Source organism: Erigeron canadensis, chromosome 6 (assembly GCF_010389155.1).
Source record: "Erigeron canadensis isolate Cc75 chromosome 6, C_canadensis_v1, whole genome shotgun sequence".
NCBI lineage: Eukaryota > Viridiplantae > Streptophyta > Magnoliopsida > Asterales > Asteraceae > Erigeron > Erigeron canadensis.
In genome coordinates, this window is record NC_057766.1 from 29,699,369 (window position 1) to 29,719,320 (window position 19,952).

The 19,952-nt window shown below is 33.0% G+C and overlaps 3 protein-coding genes across 9 annotated transcripts; 1 reads left to right on the forward strand and 2 right to left on the reverse strand.

Annotated features, from left to right (window-relative positions):
* Positions 1 to 1,580: 1,580 nt before the first annotated feature.
* Positions 1,581 to 4,970, forward strand: LOC122605077 (tubby-like F-box protein 5). 2 transcript variants are annotated; one of them, XM_043777950.1, is made up of 5 exons: positions 1,581 to 1,827; positions 2,336 to 2,690; positions 2,789 to 2,876; positions 3,439 to 3,568; positions 4,177 to 4,970. In XM_043777950.1, the coding sequence occupies exons 2-5, from the start codon at positions 2,352 to 2,354 to the stop codon at positions 4,805 to 4,807; spliced, it is 1,188 nt and encodes a 395-aa protein (XP_043633885.1). In that variant the 5' UTR covers positions 1,581 to 1,827; positions 2,336 to 2,351; the 3' UTR covers positions 4,808 to 4,970. The 2 variants fall into 2 exon arrangements, with proteins under 2 accessions (XP_043633885.1, XP_043633886.1); XM_043777951.1 differs by lacking the exon at positions 1,581 to 1,827 and having other exon boundaries at positions 2,210 to 2,690.
* LOC122605078 (transcription factor bHLH137-like) lies at positions 4,920 to 7,527 on the reverse strand. Of its 6 annotated transcripts, none has more exons than XM_043777954.1 (6): positions 7,210 to 7,517; positions 6,023 to 6,217; positions 5,787 to 5,921; positions 5,644 to 5,703; positions 5,390 to 5,470; positions 4,920 to 5,012 (listed from the first exon to the last, which is right to left on the reverse strand). In XM_043777954.1, the coding sequence occupies exons 1-5, from the start codon at positions 7,444 to 7,446 to the stop codon at positions 5,438 to 5,440; spliced, it is 660 nt and encodes a 219-aa protein (XP_043633889.1). In that variant the 5' UTR covers positions 7,447 to 7,517; the 3' UTR covers positions 4,920 to 5,012; positions 5,390 to 5,437. The 6 variants fall into 6 exon arrangements, with proteins under 6 accessions (XP_043633889.1, XP_043633888.1, XP_043633891.1 ...); XM_043777953.1 differs by lacking the exon at positions 4,920 to 5,012 and adding an exon at positions 5,180 to 5,300; XM_043777956.1 differs by lacking the exon at positions 4,920 to 5,012 and adding an exon at positions 5,180 to 5,300 and having other exon boundaries at positions 5,390 to 5,467; positions 7,210 to 7,514.
* Positions 7,528 to 13,248: 5,721 nt separating this feature from the next.
* Positions 13,249 to 17,813, reverse strand: LOC122606035 (U-box domain-containing protein 5-like). The gene is made up of 7 exons (XM_043779002.1): positions 17,652 to 17,813; positions 17,142 to 17,216; positions 16,863 to 17,048; positions 16,602 to 16,709; positions 15,046 to 16,073; positions 13,738 to 14,494; positions 13,249 to 13,597 (listed from the first exon to the last, which is right to left on the reverse strand). The coding sequence occupies exons 2-6, from the start codon at positions 17,196 to 17,198 to the stop codon at positions 13,738 to 13,740; spliced, it is 2,136 nt and encodes a 711-aa protein (XP_043634937.1). The 5' UTR covers positions 17,199 to 17,216; positions 17,652 to 17,813; the 3' UTR covers positions 13,249 to 13,597.
* Positions 17,814 to 19,952: the final 2,139 nt, after the last annotated feature.

The window sequence follows — 19,952 nt, forward strand, 5'->3', positions numbered from 1 at the left end:
TAGAGGATTTAGCTAAAAAAGGAGGATTAAGGGTAAGTGTAACCTCAACCCCATCTTTTAGTTATATTAATTATAGATAGATTATAGATAGATAGATGTAATACAACTTTTCGAAAATCCTATTTATAATTGTCAAACACGACTTTTTCCTAAACAATAACAACAGGAGAGAAATCTGAGAAGTTTATTGTAGGTACCCACATCCGTTTGATGTGCATTAAAATTGGATAAATTTTCCAATATGCATTTATTTCAATTTCAAAGATACAACCTCTTTTATATGAGAGGGTTTTTCACCTTTATGTATCTTTCAAGTTGTTTTCTTTTTATTCCTCATCAGATTATTGACAATTGTTAAATTGTTTTCATTTAGTTTAATAAGGTTGGAAAACGGAATGATTTATATGGGGCAATTAAGTGTTAACTGTTAAGTGTGTCTCAAAGTCGCCAACGTAATATATATGAAATAGAGAGACACCAATGTTTTACTCATGAGGTTGAGATTAATGAAGTTTTACTATTATAAAAGTTAATTACACTTTTGGTCCCGAGGGTAAGAAAATGACAAAAACAGTCCTCACGTGCACGACACATGACTGACTTAACGGCCAAACAGACGGTCGTTAGAAATAGATATTGTCCGAGTAGGTTTTGAAACTCGGGGTATGGTTCGCGTAAAGTTGCAAAAGTTTGTACCAAAAAAGTAATTTAGGGTATAGTTAAGGTACCATATAATTTACTCTAATATATATCTTTATAAGTTTTAGTTTTCACTCATATATAATAATTTATTTATATTTGTATATATAACACTTAAATTTTAGTAATTCATAGCTAATGAATCTATTTAAGAACTCATAATGTTCAACATTAGCTTTGTTCATTTTGTTTTGAAATATATAACCTTGTATGAGTGTTTCAATATGTGTTGGTTTGATGCTCGTTGTTATTAGTGCTTGTACCCATGCAAAAATCTTAATATACCGGTTTAAGAAAACGAAATCTTTACTCTTCTGATAATCTTTCTTTGATGATGAAAAGAATTAAGTGACGGAAGTTTGTGCCTATATAACAATGATAATAACTTTTTAGTTCGTTTTTAACTTTAATGAGTAAAACTTGAAAATTTGATTCCTAGTATTAGAATTAGATTATGCAAATGCAAACCATTTTTAAATGGTTTAGTAACAAAGGGTTTTTTTTCTTTACAAGGTTTAGGAGTTTCGAGTCATACCTTAGAGATAATTGGAGGTGACTTACAAATATTAAATTTTCACTTACAATGATTTTATGTGAATTTTTCTCTCCAAATCTTTGTGTTATTTTCACCAATGAGTTTAAACACCATAAGTTAGAACTTTCGATATTGTCACACCTTTCAAAAACAAACAAAAAAAAAGAATTATGCAAATGGTATTGATAATTAATTATTAATATTAATATTAGTAATAATATATTAATTTAGTATTAATGAATAATGATTTATTAATAGACAAAATCATATTTCTTGATACACGCCAAATAATGAATTAAGGAAGTGGTGGGGTATAGATATTTGAGAAAGAATCATCAATCAAACAAACAAAATCATCTCAGTTAACTGTGTAGAAGATAACATATACATACATACACATACATATACATATAATTATAATTTTTAAGAGCAATTTGATTCAAGGGGCTTTTGTTTCACTTCATCCAAGACCACTCACTCATCAGTCGGTCCCGGAGACTTCGCCGGCGATTACGGTGGCGATACTCCGACCACTGGATCTATCCCTTCACTCACTCTAACCCTAATTTTATCTTTTCAATTTAATCATAAAGGTATGTACTTTATTTCTATTTTTCATGAATTACTTGAAATTACTTCAGTTTTCTTGCATTTTGAATCATACCCAGAATTTATTTATAATTAGTTGATGACCCCATTATTTTTTTTATTGTGTATGTATATATTTTTAATAAAAAGGGACTAATTCAAAGTAATTAATATTTTTTTGAAATAAAAAGTTATTATCTTTGGTGGAAGTTTGGTCAAATATGGCAAATTTTTCATGTTCACACCTTTATTAAGATTCAAAGTCAGCTTTTTCATTTATGTAATTAAAAGTCATGACCTCAGAGATCTATTGTTTGTATACTAAATATATATATATATATATATATATTAAGATTCAAAGTGATACTTTATTCTATTTAAAACTTAGCACTTTCCTAATTTCTTCTTGGGTTTTTCCCCTTAAGTTCTATTACTACCAAAGTTTCAATCTTTATACTGTTTTTGATATTCTTAAGGGAAGATTTGATATTGGCATGATATACATATATTTAGATAATCAAGAGTCAAGATGTCATTTAAAAGCATTGTGAGGGAGATGAAAGATGGTATTGGGAGCTTTTCGAGAAGAAGGGTTGAAGGGAAACACTGGAGAAGTTGTACTCGATCACATATCGTCCCCGATGTAGCTCCATTGGAACCGATAACTGAAGGCCGATGGGCTCACTTGCCACCTGAACTGCTTTTGGATATAATTCGGAGAGTCGAGGAGAGTGAGACGTCTTGGCCGGCTCGAACTGTTGTTGTTTATTGTGCATCGGTTTGTAAGCCGTGGAGGGATGTTACTAAGGAGATTGTTAAGACTCCTGAAGAATGTGGAAGGTTAACATTTCCTATCTCGTTGAAGCAGGTTAGATTTTGGAATTTGATATCTGTTTGATACCAATGTTACCATTTTGCTCACTGGTGTTTATGTCAGTTGATAATTTGTTTTTTGAACTTTAATAGCCGGGTCCCCGTGATTCTCCAATTCAGTGCTACATAAAAAGAGATCGAGCAACTTCCACTTTCCGTTTGTACTTTGGACTGACTCCATGTAAGTTATGATGATATGATCTCATGTTTTTGACATGTATAATTTGGTTAAGATTTCCAAGATTGCTTGGACATTTTGTATATTTTGTACAAATATAGTCTATGCTATCTGTTTCTACTTTGTAGCATGCTTGTAGTTTTTTTGGTTAACATAGGAATCTGATCCGTTTGCTAGCCGATAATCCCCGAGCGACCACCCGTTTTGTGGGTAGACCAGAGTCGTTGCAGGTTAACCTCCATGGCCACAAGGGGTATATTTGTTTTGCTCCTAGAATTCAAACTTGGGCCCCCCTGGTATTTTACACCCTAGAGACCAGGCTTTTACCACTAGGCCACCATCCTTGTGGTTCATGCTTGTAGTTTTTCCATGCTACTTGAGATGGTTTATATGGTTATAATTCTGCTAAGTTATTCTTTTTATCAAACCTCAATAAAGAAGCCAGTCATGGAGATCTAGATTCGTGTAACTTAAACCTATTACAAGTTTCTTTTACAAAGACTGCATCATAGTTAATTAGCTTTTAATATTAATTCTTTCAGCTAACAAGTTACTTGATTCACAGCTGAAGATGAGAGTGATAAGCTATTGTTGGCAGCCAAGAAAACCCGAAGAGCAACAAGTACAGAATTTTTGATTTCTTTGGTGGCAGATGATTTTTCCCGTGCAAGCTCTACTTATGTCGGGAAACTAAGGCAAGTTTTGACCAATATAAAATCATTTGCATCTTGTACTTACTCAGTTCATGACATTTGCTTCTTTTACTCCGGGTATATAGAGTTGAAGATTTTACAATGCTCATTATTTAAGTTGTCAATTTCTTCTCAGCAACTTATAAATGGGTTGATTTGATTTTTTTTTATTACAAATTTGTCTCATCAAAAAATCTTGCATAAAGGAGACCAAGTCAAACAACTTAAATGTTGTGCTAAGTCCACCTTCAATGTTGACACTCGTTCTATTCGAATTATCTTATTATTATCATTTTGGTAATCGTAATTGATGCATTAGACATTTAAACATGTATAAATTTGGACTAAAGTGTTTGTGGGGTCGACTTGATCCCACCCAGCCCATTTCTATTCATAGTATATATGATCAACATGAACCTGTTTTGACCTGTTAGGCAGCCCATCCATCTCGCCAATTGTACTCATTAACATTCATTACAATTTACAAGCATATTGGTTTGTATCCACGTGATCTTTTTGTTTATCTTTTACAAGTCATACGATTAGTGAAGTGTTAGGTAACAACGTAGGAGTTTTAAATATTAATTATTATTTTCTCTTTTCTTAAACAGATCGAATTTTCTTGGAACCAAATTCACCATGTATGATAGCCAACCTCCAAGTAATGATGCGTTTCAAGCTAATCATAGTTGCTCGAGTCGAAGATTTCATACTAAGCAAGTATCTCCTCGCTTACCAGCATGTAATTACAACATTGCCTCCATCACCTATGAGCTAAATGTACTACGTACAAGAGGCCCTAGAAGAATAAATTGTTCAATGCATTATATACCCATCTCCTCAATGCAAGAAGGTGGCACGGCCCCAACTCCAAAATCTTTTCCACAAGAGAAACTTCCTCTCTCATCATCACCTTCTGTGAAAGAAAAGTCATTACCTGGCAGTGTCTGCAGCGATGCTTTGGTCCTTAAAAACAAATCACCAAGATGGCATGAACAATTACAATGTTGGTGTTTGAATTTCAAAGGACGTGTTACAGTGGCTTCTGTGAAGAATTTTCAGCTGGTTGCTTCTGTTGATTCTTCATATAATGTGTCGGAAGCAGAGCAAAATAAAGTGATTCTACAATTTGGGAAGATTGGACAAGATATTTTTACAATGGATTATCGGTACCCGCTATCTGCATACCAAGCCTTCGCTATCTGCCTCAGCAGCTTTGACACAAAACCAGCATGCGAATGATGTGTTTTAAACTCTTCTTTAAAGTTATCTAGGAGACGAGTCTTTTCTCCTTGTAGCAGTTGTAGTTAATGACAAACATGTCTTTTGTTATTCAAACTATTTGAAATTATGTTTGTTGGCTTTCGATGTGTTATATCATTGGGTGAAGATCTATGTTTTGCTACACCAACACAATCTAGTTACCTGGCTTTAGCATTTATATGACCTGCAATAAGAAAGTTCAAATAGGGTGTCGGGTGGGAAATTCTGTTATAAATCTTTTCCTTTTGTGTTGACCTGAATATTAATTGTCATCTTTTCCTCTTTGGTATATGTATCAGTTTGTTCATTACATCAAATTTTCTATTGTTAGGATTTTAAAGAACAATATTATGCAGTCATAACATGTATAGAATAGATAGAATCAATCACTGAATTGTGTTCAAGTAAGAATGATGAACTAGGTACATAATATGACAAAGCGAGCACGGCTCAAGCCTCCTAAGGTCGGAACCTGGACAAAAAACAGGGTCTCTGATCCTTTTACCAAAATTCCTATGATTTTTAAGAGTAAAGAGAGAACAATCTAAGAAGAAACCGTACTATTAGCTCCTCCTATTTAGCCTGACCATGATGCTAGTGAGCCTGGGTTCACTGCCACTGGGAGAGCTGCATAAGCTCCTGCTGAAAATACATGATATAAACAGGAACGTCATTGCATAAAAGTTTACGCACAAGGTTATTATAGTTCTATGGTAGGAGAAGAATTGCATATATAGTGTGAACTATTTGGAATATCATTACTGGATGGCCAACATTAACTTGAACACCCAACATGATTCAGGTGTATTGTTTACCTGATTAAACAAAAAGTTCTCCACGCTTGTAGTTGAAGCGGCTAGTTTCAAGGTTAGAACCTGAAAAAAGGATACACAAACCAAGCTACTGCTTGAGTATTTCAGATAGTCTATGTAGACACACAATACAGAAACATACTAACCTCAACTTCCTTTTGAAGACATTGAACATAATTTATGATTTCATCAAGAATTGCTGCCTTGTTGGTGACTTTTTTGCACCCTGGAACCAAGTCTTGTAAAAATTGCATCTTCTTTTTTATTATCTCCCTTCTTTTCTATCATATTACAAAATCAAATGATCATTTTCTTGGGTGTGAGCCTATCATATTACAATTGAGAGCCGAAAATATTTAAATATGAAGATTCGGTAACATACTCTTTCAGCTAAGCTATGGCTATCAGTGGCTTCTCCACGACGAGCCCTCACATGAATGTAATCAGTCTTCACATCCATATTTGGCTTTGGTTTTGAGTTTTCATTACGGGTGTTTCTCTTAGCTTTAGGTGGTTCGATTAACCCTGACTCACTTGCAGCACTTTGCTCCTGAGAGTCCACTTCCATGACATCAAACTAAATACCAGATTAAGTTCTCATCAATGATGATAAAAGTGCCAAAACTCAAAAAGAACTAAAGAATGAGCTTATTTTTTTATGCTTTTTTACACATTTAAAAATTTGATTGGTCCGTCTTAATTGCCAAATAAGGATGCATAATAGTTCAATGAGTTATTAATGACAACGGAAAAATAGATGATTTTTTCCGATCGAATAACCAAAAAAGGGATAAAAGAAGAAATTACCAGTTCATCTGGTGTCCAAGGTATTGGATGACCTAATCCGGACACAAAACCAACATTGAATGGTCTATGAAGACCAAAAAAATGTTCAGTATCATATAAGAGACGAATAAAAAAATAAGTTGTTATTTTAAACGACTGTAAAAATCCCAAAGTTTTTGTAACAAAAGAGTTTAACTTGGCCACAATACCCAAACTTATTGTACTTTACATCAAGAAGTGACTTTTTAATTGATTAAATATCAAAATACACCATCATGTTTAAGCAAACTTAATAGGTTCACATCAAACTATCAAACAAATACTTTACTAAGCATTTTTAATTTATTCGGACAAAATAAAAAAGTATTATTGTACATTGAAAGTAATGTTAAAAGAGTAATTGGATAGAAACTCTCTGATCTCATGTACCATTTGGTATCTACTAATCCCCTGGTTATTGTACGTTGAAAGTAATGTTCCATATAAATAAAGGGGATATCATCCGTACTGTTAATTTACCCAACCTTGGGTACTAGCCCTCTCACATAGAGCAGATTCAGTATGTATATTTGATAAACTTCAAGGATGAAATGGAAATTTTTATCTTACATAATTACATTACGGATCATTTCTCCGTTAGAAAAAACTGTAATAAATTGTAGAAATACACTATTTTTATATATGCATATCTAAACCAAATCAATCGTAGCTAGCTATGTTGAGCAAAATCCAAAAAATAGAAACCCATAAATGTTACTCAAATGAAGTATTAAAGATACGTACCTCAAGCTTTCTCTTCCTCGAAATCTGGTTTTGCTCGACAATGCTAGTTACTTTTGACAATTCATCAACCGAAGAACTCGAGAAGGTCGTGAAAGTACTTCCCACGCCGGTCTCCGAACATGACTGAAACTGATCAGCGGATTCAAATAGGCTCACACCACACTGAGGACGCATTGTTGTTATATGATGCTCATATGATGGTGGAGATTGGTGAATAACTTGTAAAATTTCCGACATTGTGAGGATCGAAATCTTTCTCGAATCCTAAAACTTGTACGTTCATTTGATAAGATTATAAACAGATTTATAGTGTCTTCAATAGAGACGAAAGGGTGCCATAACTATTTACAAAGGTGGCTGGGACCACTATAAAAATGGTATTAATAGGCAGTGTTTATATTTTTATTTTTAATTATATATATATATATATATATAAATTGGTTATTAGAGACGGAACCAGGATTTGATAATGGGTTGGGGGTCTGATTGGGATACTGGAGTTGATAAAAGTTATGTTTAATTAACCTTTACATAAAAACTTGTGTTAGTTGGAGGGACCAGAACACTCTCTGGCTCTCTAGTAGCTCATTCTCTATTCCTTATTAAAACTTGGTGACTATGAATAAAATTGGCATATTTTTCAGGCGAAATCCAACAAGAATTACTATCAAGTGATTATTCCGTGTTGGATTTTTCTTCCCATGATTCCCGTACTTGTATGTTTTGTAGTTATTGTGCTGATTTGACATGACACAATTGGTGGTACTAGTGGTAGTGTAATTGAATTGATTTTGCAAGCTTTTTATAGCTGGCTTGAAAAAGAAAAGCTTGAAAAACAACTTCGGTTAAATTTAGTCAAAATTAAACACGGAGTACTTTTTGGTTTAAACGGTAAAAACGAATTTTATTAATACAAATATAACACTATAGCAAGGTGCTAGAATACAAGGTTCAGACTATTCTAGGAATACAACAAAATAAACGATAAAGAAAAAAAAAAAAAAAAAACTTGTGTCAATTACAATAAACAAGACACGAGAAAATTCCTCCCTAGGAAATACGTGCTTGTTTGAGCTAGTTTGATTTTGGTTATTGTAACATGGGTCAAGGGGGTTGTGACCTATTGCGACGGTCTAGGAGGTAGCGTCTGTCAAAAATCCTTAAGACTGGTTTCTGCATCAGATAAATGAGACTAATATGCCATAAAGGTCAAACTAAAACTAGGCTTTTCTTTTACATCTTGTCGAAAGATTATCAATGAAAAAAAATAAATAAAAATGAATCAAAGTTGTTAAATTCTATTTGTTTAACAGGAATACAGGTTGTAAGTCTAGATCTAGTTCAACTTATTAATTTGTGATACATTATTAAAATAGTAATAAACTATCTGGCAATAGCCCAATGGTTATTGCCCTTTAAAAGGAGTTTTAGGCAGAGTGTATGTCTCGGGTTCGAATCTTGTTCCCACCTAGTTCCCTGGGGTATTTTCACCTGTGATGTCTTAAAACATTGTACCCGAAGGGTAAATGGGTTCAATGGTACCCACCCAATACCATTTTTTTTTTATTAAAATAGTAATTTCAATGATTAGTAGTTATTAACTTCATTCTTGTATATGAATATTGTATATTCAAAATAAAGTTCTTGAACTCTACTTCTAATCGTTATAGCCAAAGCAATTAAGCAAAGGTTAAAGCGTACGTTCTACTCAAAGTGACAAAGTCGAAACATTGAAGTAAAGATAAAAGAGTCATTAGAGTTTAAGAATGATGTCTTACTAGCCAACAACAATTCGAATGGAAGTTTTAGAGCACAAAGCTTTATATCGACCAACAGGTGCTTACTTTCACATTCTTTTTATTCCGTTAACTTAACATAAATCGATGAATCAAAGTAGTTATAGCCAATGGGGTTGGTGACTCAGACATTTGATCTTGAAACCTAGACCGGTTACCTGAGTATGGCGGTTCGGTATAGCCGTTCAATGATAGCATGAGATCCTCGCTTCAGTAAGTTACAAGGATGAATGCAAATCACTTTTCATATTTATAGGGTGGATTAATAAGAGGTTTTTCAAAAGTCTTATGTTTCTATCTAAGCATGCGTGTAGGAGTAGTATATAATGTTGTTTAAAAGAAAAAAAAAATGCTTTTAAAAGCTAGCTTTCCTCTGTCTTTCCATCAATGGAAAGTTGGAAACTACCATAGTACCAGATCAAATTATAACTCGTTAAAAGCGTTCAAGAGCTTTGCCAATAAATAGTTGCTAGATCATTAATTACTTGTAAATTTGTAATGTTGTTTCCGCAACTACCTTTAACTTGTTTATGGTATAAATAAATCAAACTTTGTGATTTATATCTACCTTATATATAATTCTCTTTTTAAATAAAAAAACAAAAATAAAAGCCTATTAGAGAAACGCGTCTCATTTGTTTGTTATAGAAGATGTCTAATCTCGTATTGAATAGCTAGGTGGAAACAATGAAACGATGGCTTAGGATTCTTCAAATCTGAAGTGATATCATGTTAATTTGTCTTTTTATTTGATGTCTTTATCAATTTTGTTGTAAAGAGCAGTAATGCATTTATGTATTTTGTTCAATCATGATCAAACAAATCTATTCTAAAAGCTAGTATATAGTGTATTCAAGCAAAATTAATAATCAATCTATAACTGTGTGTTAACTTTTTGAATATGATTGGTTAATCTATAGGAGGTGGTTTCCTCAAGTTCTCCCAACTTGACTAGTCAAGTTAGGAAACTTTGAGGGAATCATTTCCCTTCGCGTATCTATATGTATACAAACTAAATACAAATGAACTTTTACAAATTGATTTGACAGATTAGGTGTTATTTTTTCTTTCTCCATCCTCTCTCATTAAGCACTTTTTTTAACCCAAAAATACCTTTTTGAATAATTTAATTTTTTATCCACTCATTTTTCACTAAAACTATCCTAAAAATTTATGCGAAAGTATGAGAATTAATTGCGTAAATTTGAAAGCCGCCGCCACAATATCGTTGCCTGCCACCCCAGTCCCCAACACCACTATATCGTCGCTCATCACCACTACTCATCACCACCACCACCGCACCACCATTATAATTTCGCATCGCGCGAAAGCCCTTTTAGTCATGTACTCATGTATCAAAGAGAAAATAAACCTGGCACGACTAAAATGCTTAGATAATGTTAGAATATCTTAGGGCGTTGGTATGGGTTTAGACTTTTTAGCATGGACACCAAAACCATTTCGGGATATTGCTTAGGCCTTTCCCTGCGCTTTTTTTCTCAAGTCTTTTTACAATGTTTTCTCAAAGGAGATTGATATTTATACAACAAAATTTAGCCATCTACAACAAAGGTACAAATTGTATTACACACTATACAATTGTATTATGCAGGATTTGTTGTATATTGCTAAAATTTGTTACAAAAATACGGTTAGCAATGACATTTTTTTCATGCATTTTTTAAAGAAAGACCTTCTCATTTTTTTCTTGAGAAAACACTGAACCGTGAGGCAAGGATTTAATCGAAAGGGTGGGTGGGCTACCTTATAATTTCAGCCATTAGACAAAAAAAGGTTTGTTTTTATTTTAAGATATAATAAATTATAGAGGAAGAAGTGAAAAAAGATAGGAAAAAAAGTACGGTTAATAATGATATGTTCTGAGATATAAAATGTGAAATAAATAATATGTCATTGATGTAACAGTAAAAAAGAAGCGAGAGAAATGTGACGGTTGGGTCCTTAACGTGGAGTAAGCAGAGAGGGGTGTGTGTCGAGGGGTTTGGAATTAGAAAAAAATAATGCCGAGTGTTATGGGTTCATAGTGATTTTGAGTGTATGTAGTATCAATCTGATGCAAAAAACTTAGTTTGTCGTTCTAATAAAAACGACAATTTGAACGATCAAAGTACTTTCTTGATTAATAACTTTACATGATGAATTTTTTTTATTTAATAGCTACCGATCCCAAATTTTAACATTGCATTGATATACTAGCTAGACAGATAAAAATGGAAGAAAAGTAAACATTGCATAATACGTACATAGGTCAGGATTTCTTTGAATAAAACTTTACATAAATTGTAAACATCATAAAAATAATTTATGAAATTTTAACGAGTTGAAAAATATATAGCGTTACTCAAAACTTTTTTAAGGCCCATGAGAAGTTTCATAGGCATTTTCTTATGATGTAGAAGTGCCTTTACGGTATAGAAATGACAAAATAAAGACGTGTAGCACCATTCTTTCTACTATTAGCAACAAAAAGAAGATTGTGATTTCATGTGACACTTTACTTTAGGTTACTACTGTTGTTACCTTAGATCATTTTACACATAAAAACCAGCTTTTAACCAAATCGAAAACCAGCTCAACCGGTCGTATTTACTAAAAATATCACTTACACTTGAACGAATAGATTGATGAGATAGCAATTCAATCTTTTAAACAGTCTGGTTCAAAATAGTCTCTAAAACAATCTCAAAACAAATAGATTAATGTGGTCTTTATGGCCTTCATGGCTTAATAACCAAACTTATTTTATTAGTTATTTATTTTTTTTTCGGCCTCTTGCCGAAACCCCAATAATATATAGAATTTTTGCTATTAAAAAAATATGCGATGTCTCATGGTTGATTTCATTTTTCTTATGAAAGCGACAAAATCTATAAAAGACCAATGTTTCTAGTGGGTCAACCATATGGTAGGCTATGATAAAAGAAGGAAATGACATGACCTAGTAACAAGTACTACCATGAGTCCATGGCACTTACCTATTTAATCTGGCAAAGAGCCAAACGGATAGAGGATTTAAATACTTCCAGTATATTTGGTACAAAAGCTTAAAGCTGAGACTATAATTAGAAACTATGTTGGAGCTTGAAAAAGAACCTACAAGTTGGGCTTTTATTTGAACCCCTAATAAACAAAGTTTTACTTTAAAAACATCTTGGGCTTTAAGGAGCTTTTTGGACATTTTTTTATTTATTTAAAATGCATAAGCTCTTAGAACCCCTTGTGAAACAACCCCTTAGCATAAGCCAGAAAAAGAGACCAGGAATTCAAATATATAACAAAAATTCATATAAATAATGACTAATGTTTTTTATTGATAGAAGATTTGACAAAATCTCTCGTAATTGGTGTACACATTCTGAATTCGAATCATTTTTGGATGGGTATAGCGTTACAAAATCCTCAGTTTTTGTCTAGATTTCAACACTTATCCCCCAAGATAAAACCACTTAAGGGAAAACACTATGACGATTTGACCACTAGACCAAAACCCCAATAACAAATAAATGTAATAACTAATGTTATAAACATTTTTTTCCTTGCTCTAAATAAAATGGGTCCGTCACGATATTGTATTTGCCCCTTCTCAAGCCGTCCCTGCTTTGTAAATAAAGGTGTCATCCATGAGGATAAGATTTGACCCACCCACTACCTTCCTTTTCATGTCATACATATTTCTTTCTATTAAGACCATACATTTTCTATTCATTTTTTGGATCGAAACATACATTCATTTAAGTAGGTCACTATGTTTTGTACTTCCAAACAAGTGCATCAATTTCCAAATAAGTGCATCAATTTTTCTTCATTGTCACAACTAGCAAAGACATCATTATTTGATAGGCAGATTGATATATATACAACAAATTGTTATTTTATATACAATGACCGTATGCATCTATGTGCAACATGCCAACATGTTATTCATACTGGTTACATATAGCCAAAAATAATGTTTACATATCACCTTTCTTAATAACACACCAATAAACTATGGGAAATGATAAACGTATCACTACTTTTGATTAATCTACCACAATGTATAAATTTTATAACTAACCGAGTCAGTAATGCATACTTGTGGTAGATAAATCAAGTTTTGTGGTACAGATATCACTTCCTATAAACTATACGCAAAACCGAAACTTGAAAACGAAGATTACAAGTAGAATTGTAGAAACACGGCATATAAGATATACCCAAAAATGTTAACAAATCTTACAAATGCACAACTAACTTGACTATTCAATGTAAATCACAATCTTAAGGAAAGGAACTATCAAAATCGGTTCTTTATATGGCTACAAACTAGTTCCTGGCGATAATTAAACAATTGCTTAAAATTTACAGCTTTTGTGTATCAACAGGATGAATAATGATTGTTAAATGTGAGCTTATGTTGGATTCTTGAAACAGAAATTACTATATGCATAGGACTGACTATTCTACTACGACGCTAGAAGAGATATATGCACAAGTGACTGCACACTATAAACCGGAAGATATTAGATCAATCCTAGTAAGTTGTAAGACCACCCGTTTCATTATGAGGGTAAAAAAAAGAACTTCTAAACCTGCAAAAAAATATGGTTATGGTTAATTGGTTATGGTAATTATTGATCAGATGCACTAGTATTATGAAGACATACTAAACCCTTTTGAATTATTATACTATCCTTTGTTAAAGAAAGAAAAAATCAAAAAATAATCTTACCTATGCTTTCCTTCTGGCCAAAGAACCTTTAGACGTCAACGAGAGCTTGGAGAAAAACTGTAAAGCTTTAGAAGTCTTCTTCTCCACTTGTAAACTATTTACATCCTTTGAATTATCATAAACTGGTGCATCAGATTCTTCTACGTGCTCTTCATACTCTATATCTCTCAAAAGCCGAAGCATTTCATGTGCTTTTGCTTTCCCATTATCATTTCCATTGATAGATATTGAGACCACAGAAGGAATTACCCCCTCATCCATCACTAGATGACAATATTGAATGCTCTGAGAACATAATGAAAGGAGAATCTCCAACGCCTGTTCTTGCTCTTCACAACTTTCACTCTCGAGCATCCTAACAATAAAAGGTATGCATCCATTGGTTTCTGCAATTATGCTTTTATTATCTTGACTTCCACATAAGTTCGTCAATATTGCGATACAGTAGCTTGAGAGCGAATCATCTTCAAAGAGTGCGACCAGTTTCGGGATTAAATCTGACGAAACAATGAGTGAACGGACATTTCTAGTCAAAGTCAAATTGTAAATAATCTTGAGGGCCGGTGTTTGAATTTTTTTAATTTGTGTCTCGAGAATCTTAAAAATATAACTAAGAGAACCAGAAGATACAATCTCCAAACGACAGATTTCGTGGGAAGACAACTCTTCTGTAATAGCAAGGGCTTCTTCTATCACTTCTGATTCAAGAAACCCGGCTATCAAACGGTATGCATCTTCGCTCAAGTATCTCATACCTCTGTAATGAAATATCAACTTTTTGTTATTTTTTATTTTTGATTTGTAATCTGAACAGGAAAAAACCCAACATGTCAAATGACCACAAACGGCATATCTCAAGTGCCATGTAGACGTGGAGAAATGGGTGGGTTGCTAACAGGGCAAGGTTGAAACATCCCCCTTCTTTGTGATCCAAAACCAGTTGGGATGGGTTGAGTTGAGCTACAAGACACTTATTTTGTACTTCCACTTTGTAAATTGTAACCTTATTTTTCGAAATAGTTAATTTCATTTATGATTACAAGATTATTACAATTATCAGAAAAATATTTGATTAAAACACTTTGGAGATTGTATGTATTCAAAATAACCTTTGCACGCCTTTCAACCCATTAGGCCCCTCCTTTCCAAATTGACCCATTTTAATAATGCACTGAAATTGTCATTTCTAACCATGGCAAATGTGAAAAAGCCAATTGCGAATAAAGTAGCAATTGCGATGTAAAGAAAACACCCCCTAATAAAATATTTTATGTGTATTTGGCACCTGAAAAGAGAAAGTTAACAAACCTGCACTTGCTGATCAAAATTAGTAGCAGCAAACAACCAATCCTCTGAGCTTTTACATCATTTAGATCCTGTGAAAACTTCAAGAATCTCACAAGGGAACCAACCAAATTCTCACATAACATCAATTTACAAGCTCGATCATCATTTTTCAAACGGGTCATTAAATTTTCCACAGACTTGCATTGAAATTCCCATGGAAGTGCATCATCAAGTTCTTGAGATAATCCCGTATCAAATTCACGAGTATCTTCAAGATTTCGACTGTTATCTAAAGAACCAAGTGATAGATTACTGTAATCAACTGGAAGTTGAAGACTATACATTGAACTCAAACTAGTAACTGAAGAAGACGAGTGCTCCCACGTGTTAGAATCGGTGGACACCTGAATAGACGGGTCAGAAACGGCGATTCCATGAGTTCCACACCATTTTGAAATAAGATCCTTCATGGCAGTATTTGGTATCAAAGACATATTCGATAATATCCTTTTAGTTATTGGACATACATCATGGCCTTCATCAAACCATTTTTGTATCCACATTCTTTCAAATGTTTGACCTGAATCTATAACGACAGGGTCATACATTAACTTAAGAGATATCGGACACTTGAACTCTTCAGGTGGATCTTCTTCACGATCAACATAAACGTCAACCTTCCGGGGCCTGTAGTTTTGATTTTCTGGAATGTTATCATTTTCAATGCATCCAGATATGATTGACTTGCCATATTTTTTCAGTAAATCCAATAGAAATAATAGAATTTGCTTTTTTTGCTGTTTGTTGTTTTCTTCACCAATTTGATTTAGAAGTTTCTTGATGGATCTTCGTTCAACTAAAAGAGATTTCTGGGATGTGATTTGAAGCTTTTGAGCAGCTACTCGAATATAGTCAATGCTGGCTTCATTTTCAGAACGGTTTCCGGTTCTGTATCCTTCAAGTAACGATCTGATCGCTTGCCCAGCCTCTTCGTCAGATGGATCCAAACTAAACTTGATCCGCCTAAGCTCCCCAGTAATCTGAGAGATCTGCAGGCAAAAGTTTCTATCATTCCAATTTTCAAATCATTCTCCTTAGCAAAAACTTTGACAGAAAATAAAAATCAGAGGCCCAAACAATGGAGTATAACCCAAAGGTTGGGCCAAACAAACGGGTTAACACAGCTCAGTCACTCCTCACTAACAAAAAGTTAAACGTTTTTGATACTAGTGTATATTCCCGAGTGGTCTCCAAGATCTACTTGTTTGGCACACGTGGTGTTGGCTAGTTGTTTAATGTGCCCGCTGGGTATCAATTTCAGTAGAGGGGGAAAATTGGGTGGGTTAGGTAATGGATCAAAAGTTTGGCAATTGTTGATACACAGTGGGTCGGTTTAGGTTGACTCCAACTTTTTTTGCAAAAAGTTCATATCTTTTATATATAGTTAGCGCGCTAGATACAATGACAAAACTTATAGCAGGTCAATAAAAAAAATATACTCCGTATAATTTTTAACTAAAAGTTAACCTTAATCAGCCCATTCAAAGATGGAAGGATGTAATTACAAATCGACCAACCTTCGATTCAAGCATCACAGGAACCATATTTTGGATCTGAGTCAGACTCTGTTCTAATAAGCTCTTTGACTTTTTACATCTCGAGAGAATTGTATTTCCTGTCAATGCCTAAAAATATTCAACATAAACAACGATCATAAATTCTAATCCTCAAATAATATGAAAATGAAAAATATATCAAATGTCATAATTCAAAAATTATATAAAAAAGTTTATCTTTAGAGAGGTTAGACCATTTTTGTATGGTCAACACACACATACCAAGTAGAGCTTACTCGACTCACTACAATCCCTAACCAACGACTTGGCTTTATCGATCGCACTATTTAACAGGCAAAGTGACTGAATCCCAGATGAGCATCGAGGCCTGGCCGCTTCTATTTCAGGAAATATTCTATCAACTCTATCAACCAACTTCATCAATTCTGTGCACATAACACTATGCACCTAGTGTCACCAATATATCACAAAAGCACGTGAGACTCTTGCGACCAATAACGTAATTTATGTAACTTACAAAACGTTGAAATAAACTTGTACCTTGATGTCACAAGGCGACGGCAGTTTCTCCACAACTTCAGCAACATCAGTTCCCATTTTTATACAAAAGCTATCCTAATTATGCAGTTATGCACGAAAAAAAGGTCAAAACAGAAGTTCTTATCAAACAAATGTATCAAAGGTTGAAGCTTTTCCCATTTTCAGTACATAAAATAAGTAATCTTACAGACTTTTAATATAAACAGATAAGGGCACTTATGGGGTGTCAAAGTAAATTGATTGTGATTTATAAAGATATAAATAAATATGACCAATAAACAATTAGCAATATCTTAGTGATGATCAAATAGCAAAATAAGAATTTGCAAGAGGTGAGTTTACTAATAAGACCTATCTCTATCACATTTCTTTGAGTACAACAAATAAGCATAAATATATAGATAATATTAACCTTTTTAAACATAAACATTAATTCATTACAGAAAGATGGTAAGATAAAACATAAATATTAAGTAACACTTCAGAAAATTAAATAATGAAGAATCTTACCTATTAATTATGATTAAGCCAAAGTGACTCTGCTTAGCTAAATACTCCAAAAAACTGCTGATAATAGCAAACACCACCAAGATTTCTTCTTTTTTGATAATTGAGCAAATCCCAATTCAAAATTTTGCACCAAAAATGTAAAATGTTGAAACTTTTAAATACCCCTTATGAAATTGATCCAAATTTCCAAAAAAAAATTAATCTTTTTTTGTGGGGGTCTTTTCTTTTCCAAGATAATCAAGAAATGCTACAGAGAATCACCAAATAATTCCATTTATCTGATGAAAAAAAAAAAAAACAACCACGATTCACATGGTCAAAGAAAACAATCCCTCAAGAAAGTCAACAAAGAAGTGTATACGAAGAAGCTAAGAAACATAAATAAAGTTGTATGGATAACTAAAAGGTGCCCATAAAAGGAGGGAAAGAATAATTTTACTGAAAACACGAGATGGAAAAGCTTCACAAAGAGACTAAAGAGAGAGTTATCATGGGGTATACCAATATTGGAATCTTAGAGGGATTGAAGATGATGGTATATGATGTATTTATGTGGGTCTACACCACCACCTTGAGGTTGAGAGATATAAAGTTTTTTGTAAAATAAACAGGGGAAAGGAAAAGAAAACTTATTATTGGGGAAGGTCGATGGAGAGAAGAAAAAGTTGAGAGCTTATTTTGGTCAAAAAAGAACGAGCACCAAATTACTAGTGAAAGAGAATAGTCCAGAGCATGTAATGACAAGGTAGTATATATTACGAGTACTATTTGTAAATTGTGATAGACTAATCGTTGGCTCATTGTATTTGAATTTTAATCTTCCTAATTCCTATGGTTGAATTTAAGATGATCAACTGTATTTAAATTTTTTTTTTTCTTTTAAGTTTCAAAATAGTCGTATTATAATTACGAATTTCGGATATGTTTGATAAAAACTTTTTTAAGAACTATTTGTAAGCTTTAGTTTTTATTTTGAATAATAAGTTTCTACTGTGTTATGTATGTGAATAGTATTCGGATTAGAGCATCTGATACAGTAATGACATCATTTTTTTAAATTTATTTTTTAAAATTTTTTAACTAAAAGGAGTGGGCTAACCTCCCTCCGACCTTTGCCCTTTGCCGCCCTAGTTCGCCCGGAACACCGACCCGAGGGGCGAACCGAATGTCCAGCGAACTAGAGGGTTCACAAGTTTTAGTTTGACCGGCTCGTTTTGGTTTGACTGGCTCACACACCCACACAACTTTCACAACCTCCTAGGCATACCAATGACCCCTTTTTCTTTTTTTTTTCTTTCACTTTCTATATATATATATATATATATATTAACACTTCGGTAAGAACAGTTTTAAAATAAGAACGGTGAGAACACTTAAAAATATCATTTTGATGAATTAAAAGTCCATAAAACTAACATAGTGCATAACTAATTATCATTATTTAAGTGTTTAACAATGCATTAATACATCAAAATCGAAAAAATCACGTTTTTTTGTGGATGCATCATTTTGAGTTTTTTGTGCATCCAAGATGGATGCACAAAACAAAAAACATGATTTCTCGATTTTGACAAACCAATATGTTGTTAAATAGTTAAATAATGATAATTAGTTATACACTATGTTAGTTTTATGAACTTTTAATGCATCAAAATGTAGTTTTCAAGTATTCTCACTGTGTTCTTAATGTAGTAACCTACTCGGGTGGCTATGTAATGTATGCACTTATGTTTTTTGGGCTATGTGATGTATGTTACCGGGTACTGCAAGTTGCAACAGGTAATTTGGTAATAGTTTAAGGAATAATGACATACGAATGTAACCACCTATGACAAAATGGTTATGTAATGTATCCGGCAAACTTACACTCCGGTCATCTTATCCGATGAATTTTCCGGCAACAACATTCTTGAGTACGTGTTAAACCAATACATTTCTATATAAACTCAAAATCGGGGAGTTAACAGCAGCCCAAGAACATATAAACATATAAACTCAATTCCAGATCCGAAATCAAAATTCAATTGCAATTTAACCAAACAAATCAACCTAAAAAAACCAATTAAAGCTTTCCTTATAAACTCAATTCAATATATAAAAATCATACATATCAATAGAAATTATAAAAGATAGAACATGAAAGGAAGAATCTCAAGATTCTAATTAATTAAAAGATATATTCACAATTTTACAAAGATATAAAAATAACTCTGCAAATATCTAAAAGTAATATTCATATTTATTGAATACAAGTATAAAACTATACGAGTATAAAATTAACATGATAAATAAACAACCAAA